This window comes from Tupaia chinensis, unplaced genomic scaffold, assembly GCF_000334495.1.
Source record: "Tupaia chinensis unplaced genomic scaffold, TupChi_1.0 Scaffold000459_1, whole genome shotgun sequence".
In the NCBI taxonomy this organism is placed as follows: Eukaryota; Metazoa; Chordata; class Mammalia; order Scandentia; family Tupaiidae; genus Tupaia; species Tupaia belangeri.
In genome coordinates, this window is record NW_006159968.1 from 2,002,895 (window position 1) to 2,008,894 (window position 6,000).

General features: G+C 48.6%; 1 protein-coding gene across 1 annotated transcript in view; it reads right to left on the reverse strand.

Moving 5' to 3' along the window:
- Positions 1-6,000, reverse strand: part of TG (thyroglobulin) — a 262,258-nt gene that overhangs the window by 251,955 nt on the left and 4,303 nt on the right. Inside the window, exons 5-9 of the mRNA XM_006155527.1 lie at positions 5,848-5,987; positions 5,320-5,479; positions 978-1,084; positions 401-544; positions 14-199 (exon numbers count right to left, since the gene is read on the reverse strand). Of these exons, the coding sequence (XP_006155589.1) occupies positions 14-199; positions 401-544; positions 978-1,084; positions 5,320-5,479; positions 5,848-5,987 (737 nt within the window). The remainder of the gene's footprint in view (positions 1-13; positions 200-400; positions 545-977; positions 1,085-5,319; positions 5,480-5,847; positions 5,988-6,000) is intronic.

The window sequence follows — 6,000 nt, forward strand, 5'->3', positions numbered from 1 at the left end:
GGAGGAAACCCACCACAAGATGGCAGTTCCCCTTGCCGCCGAGTTCCATGGATCTCCTTCCCCTGGGCGTCCACACACCAGCATGGCCCTTCTGTCTGGCACTGCACTGCCTGGTAGTCCCCATTTCGGAGGCAGCTCGGAATATAAGGGTGACCAAAGCTGGTTGCTGCAAACCGCTCCACTTCGCATTTGGTGGGGCCTAGAAGAAATCCACATGGTAAAGAAAGAGTGCGTGTGAACAACGCCTGCCGAGCGTACAGCTGGCGCTGCTGTTTGCCGTTGGAATGGTTTCAACCTCCGCGCTCACTTTGGTGGGAGAGTCAGGGGGGGAATGCAGACTTTAAAACCCACGTGGGTCCCCCAGGAGAAACATACACATCTGTGTGAGCTTCTCACTTACAGCGGAACCTGCCGGAAACGACTAACTGCACCGCTAGGAACCGCCGCTGCAATATCCGGTACAGGGTGCTTTCAGTGAAGGTGGCAGCGAAGTCCAGGCCGGCAAAAACGGTGTCATAAATTTCATCCAGTAACAACTCCAAACCTGAGCAAGGACAGCAAGCATTTAGGGATGGGTCCTGACTTTGCAGTGCAAGCAGGTAGAGACAGCCTTCACTGGCATCCCAGGCACTGGGTCTCAACAATTCTTTCATAGTTTCCAAAATCGGTGGTGCCATGTACAGTTGTGTGGTTGCTCATAGCGCAAAGGAGTGACAGGCTGAAGTCCATCCTGCGTTCCACCCACCAAGCTCAGAGTTGTACTTGAACTTGAGGCGCCTCTTTCCACCATGCACAAAGACGGCATTGGGCTTGCAGCCACAGGATTCAACAGATGCCAGCTTGCTAAGGCCATGTCCTCCTCAGTGCCTCAGCAGCCTGGCAGAGGAGCAGGCAGTTGCGCTACTGCTGCCTTCCAGGTAATGCACGCTAGGCAGGGTTTCATGCCTGAACCTCATGCCCTCCATTCAATTGCTCACCTGTCTCAGCCAGTTCCCGCCCTTGGCTGTCAGCGCAGTGGCAATATCCAGACACCTCGGGGAACTTGCTCCGGAAGGAACTGAAGGTCACAAATGCCTCTGGAAACCTGAAAGACAATGAGATTTATGATCACCATTTCATGAAAGGCGAGTCCTCACAAACTCTTCAGGTAGAAATAAATGTGGCCAAGCCCCCACCAAGGGAAAAAGAATGTTTGCCTTTTCCTTTTATGACAAAATGATAGAATATAAAATCTCACAGAAGTATACTACTACATACAATTACTACTGTGCAAATGAACCAGCATAGGAAGGTGATTTTTGGTGTAGTAATTGCTCAGAGCCTGAACACCTCTCATGCCCCATGCTTCCTGCAGAGTGCATTGCATTTCTAAATTGGTTTTACCTAGCTGGAGCCAGGTTGGGCCTTGTGCATAGTTGCCACCTAGTAATTAGCCATTTTCCTCACTGTAGCATTTGACCAATCAATGCCCATACACAGGTCTCAAAGGACCAGGCAGCAAACAGGTAATGAGCATCCTGTTAACAGGTTTCTTTACTGGATGAGAACTCTAGAGACTAAAGGCCATATTTGTTTCACAAACACACGGTACGTTGTAGATGATCTCATCTGGAAAGATCAAACGACTTCAGAGCCCTTTATGACTTTTCAAGAGCTTGAAAAGAAGCCAGATTCCACTCTAGGAAATCCTTAAGAAGGAAATTTTCCAGTTCCATTAGTTGTAAAAATAAAATCAATCTGCTTTTACTAACAAGCGTTGTATATCCCTCTCCATGAGTTGAGGGAAGGCGGGCCCTGCTCAGGTCTGACCTGGTGCTCACTGGCTGGGTTCCCCATCCTGGGAAGAATGGAACACTATGGTGCGGAAAGCTGTAGTGAGTAGTTCTTCCCATGCATGATGACTTAGCAGCCAGAGAGTTTTCCATCTTTATGCAACATCGAGAAGTCTGGGTTCATGCCCTGAATAGCCAATGCATGAGGCCTCTGCCCCACAGACTTCCAGCCTTCCTGTGGTTCCATGGAAGTCACCTGCCTTACTCACTTCTCCATTTGAATTTCCCAAAGAAATTGCCTCAGATTCAATACGCCAAAATAATCAACTGCCTATCTAGAAGCCAGACCTAAGAGTCGCCGTCGAGTCTTCCCCTCCCTCACCTTCCATAGGTATTCCTTCCCCAGGTTCTGCGGATCCCATCTGTGACTATCTGTCCAATCCCACCCCGTCTCTCAGCCATCCTCTCCAGTGCCTGTTCTTGTCCTAGTCAACACCTTCTCTCATCTGGGCTACTGCAGTAGCCTCCAAACTTGGAGAGTCACCTCCCAGCACCCACGCTACTTATCCCCCACTCCAGTCCATTCTTTCCAAAAGTCCAAGCCTGATGGCAATTATGACATACCCACCCGCATCTCAAGCTTAAAATGCTTGAAGCACTGTGGGGACACACACACACACAGAATTTACTCTTTGTTTTTCCAAAATTCAAATGTAATTGGTGGTCCTGTTCTTTATCTGGCAACCCTAGGAGCTAAGACTTAAGACTCTCCAAGTGGCCTCCAGGGCTCCTTCCACTTTGTTCAGAGGAGTTGGGGGCCTGGGACTGCCCAGGTCTACACTAAGTACCAGATAGGCCGTGATTACAACGGCTGGGCTTTCAGCAACCACCCAACCCTTCCCACGACCTTTCTAAATCAGAATATGTTCCCAAACATGCTTGCTTCCAGAAAAAAGAAAAGGATCGCATTTCAGGAGTAAATTTTTTTGCTTGTTTTAAACAATGAATGCTTAGTGCTGAAGATTTGCATTTAACTCGACTGCCCTCTTGTGGAAATAGCTGTGAATTGTGTCTCAATCACACATTCTTGGATGGCTTCACTTGTTGCATTGACTTTAGACCTACTGTGTGCAAGGGTCTGAGCTGCGCCCTGTGAGGGAACAGGGATGAGTTGCAGTAGTATATGGTGGTGGAAGGAGCCTCTAGCACCCACTAAGTATGCCTGCCGGTGTAAGTCCCTTAACCTCAGTGTTTCAGATTCCTCATTCATACAATAGAGACTATAATTATGAAATTATTTCTGTAAGTATTAAAGTAGACGAAAAGAGGTAAAATCTCTCATAAGTAGCAAGCACTCAGTTGAACTTGAACTGAGGGCACTGGTTTGCATTGATGGGTATCCAAGAGATCAGGCTCTTTGAGGCTTATATGCATTCACAGGCAGGCCATCTTCTAGGCCTGGGAAGAAAAAAATCTAACCGACATTTGCTGCAACTATTTGCGGAAATTCCCTATAGACATATAATAATTCACAATTTTGTAAATTCACAATGGCTTCACAGTTGAGGTCTCATCAGATCTTTGCCATGACCTAATGAAAAGGTCACTGTTCTCCATTTTTCAGGTGGGAACACTGAGGCTCGGAGAGATCGAGTGACCAGGTCACCGTGCTAAGCAGTGGCAGGGGCAGAAAATCGGCCACAGAGGCAAATGCTGCAGGGCCTGTCTGGCAATGCGACGGACAGAGCCAGCAGGATGACAGCAACGACACCGCAAGAGCTGGGCAGGGCAGGGTGTCGCTGCTCCACACAGGGCAGTTGTCTTCTTGACATGGTGGACCAACGCATGCAGCCTTCCACCCTTGTTCTTGGACATCAGGAATTCAGAATGGAATATTTTAGGTTAAAATGAAATTCACAGTAGTCAGCTACTCTTTTATGTACAAAAATGAAAATTTCCTGGGATACAACCTAATAAACGTTTCCAGTTCCTAAAATATCACACAGCTCAAACACAGCCTGTCTTGGGGACAGCTCCTGCACACAGGCTGCTGGGCTGAGAGTCCTCCTGGCACCACCCATGAGAACTTCCTCCTCACACATGAAAGAAGCTGGTGGTTTTGGAAGCCAGCCACAGAAAGGCTCAAGTTCTCTGAGAATTGCTATCAGTCTTCCCAGACTCATGTTCTCATTTCCCTTTACCCAGAAGGGTTCAGTTACATCTCAAGCCTGTGTGGCCCTTTATGATAACCAGGTAGCCATCTTGAATAACCAGCGGCTATCAGGCTATTTGAACCAAGACCTAAATGTGTCCGTTACTATTCAGTGAAACCCATAGGGTGTTTCTAAGAGCAGACATATGCACGGCGTATACAAATTCGTAGATATGATCATATCCGTGCTGTTTAAGGCACTGTCTTTCCTTTTCTGCTGATCCCACCGGCCCACTCCGCCTTCTGTGGGGCAGCCCTGGCCCTCAAAGGAGCCCACGAGAACGATGTAGTAAGCACTCACTCATGCCACCCTCTGTGCTCACCTAGTCTTTTCCAGGCCAGTGTGACCATGAAATAATGTAAGCATATTAGAATCCCTATGCTTATTTGTCTTCTGAAAATCTTATCATATTATTTATACTTTGTATATCATATTAAATTATCATGATGCACTGTGGAATCCTCTGCAAGTCAGTCAGCTGTTCTAGATATATTGCATATATTGCATTTTTTTTTTTTTTTTTTTTTTTTTCCACTCCCCCACCCCAGGAAGGATGGCCACACTGTAATCTATTCTCCTCCATTCTCCTCTCGGGTCTGGGACTCAAACTGTGTGGCCAGCTATGTGGGACCCAGCGCCTGAACCGCCATGCCGCCTGTGGGCTCTCTGCTGCATCCTCGTGAATGGCTGTGTAAGCGCGTACGGCAGAGGCACGTGTATTCAGCTGTCTACCTTTTGATGATCCTTTGCGTCATTCCCAGTTTTCTGCTACCATGCAAAACAATGCAGTAGACACCCTAGTCCGTGTATCATCACATTCTGGTGTTTTCCTTTTCAAGGGCTGCCAGGGCCAGAGGGCACAGATATTTTTCATTTTAATAGCCATAGCTAGTGTGCTTGGTCAAAAGCGCTGCGGCAGTTCAGATGTCCATGGGTAAAGAGGAGGGATCTTCTGGCCAGGTGGTGGAGCAGTGGGACGGCAACTGACCCTCACAGGGCAGGTCCTGTTTGGTTCCCGTTCTAGGCTCCCCAGATACACAGGGCACAAGTATGTGTATGCCCACAATCCGGGCCAGCTAACCCTAGGGGTAGATTTCTGCATGAAGCTCTTGCTGGGAATGTCTGTCTCTCTGTCTTTCTGTCTGTCTCTCTCTCTTTCTCTTTCTCTCTCTCAAGAAAGAAATAAACTTAAAAAATTAAAAAAGAAAATAAAAAGACACATAAGACCTGTCTTCCCAGTTCACCAGGTCGTGTCTATGACTACTGAAGTGTGAGCGTGAGCCTGGGCAGGCAACGACCTGGCGATGGGCACACCATGGAGGCGTCTCCCTTACCTGTTATAGCTGTGGACCAGATCGAAAACCATCATGTCCGTGGTATTGACGAATTTGCACTGGGCGGGCATGAACTCTCCATCTGCAGAGCACTGCGGTGGCGACTTGTCTCCCACCCCATGGAGAAGACGGCGGTTTCTTATCTCACAGCTCCTGGGACCTAAATGTTTTCATCAAAGCACTTTAAATTCTCACATGTGAGCAGGTGCACATGCATCTATAGTCAGGATGCATGTACTCACACTGCGCGTGTGACACCTAGAGAACCCAGTGGTGACAAGGATCTGCAGGAGGAGACTCGCATGCGTTCTCTGAAATCCTGCTTATGCTTCTAATGATTAGCCAGCAGGTACTGATTGCCAACCACATGGAAATCCCCCAAGTAACGCTACCCCTCTTTCACAGCACTTTCTCTTCCCCTCCTGAGGGCCAGGCCCTCTGCCCGTTTTCCCAGGGCGCAAGGAAACGTTTTGGGGTACAGTGAGGAAAGCTGCACCCCTCTGGGTCTCTGAGACTTGTGAGACTCACATCGGATTGGCCTCCCCAGCTGGCGGGTCCCGTACACCTCCATGCCTTCTGCATCCACACACCAGCACTGCACCCGCCGCAGGTCACACTGCACGGGTGCGTAGTCACCCGAATCCAGACACTGAGGGAGGTAGGATGTGGCTGTGCTCTTAA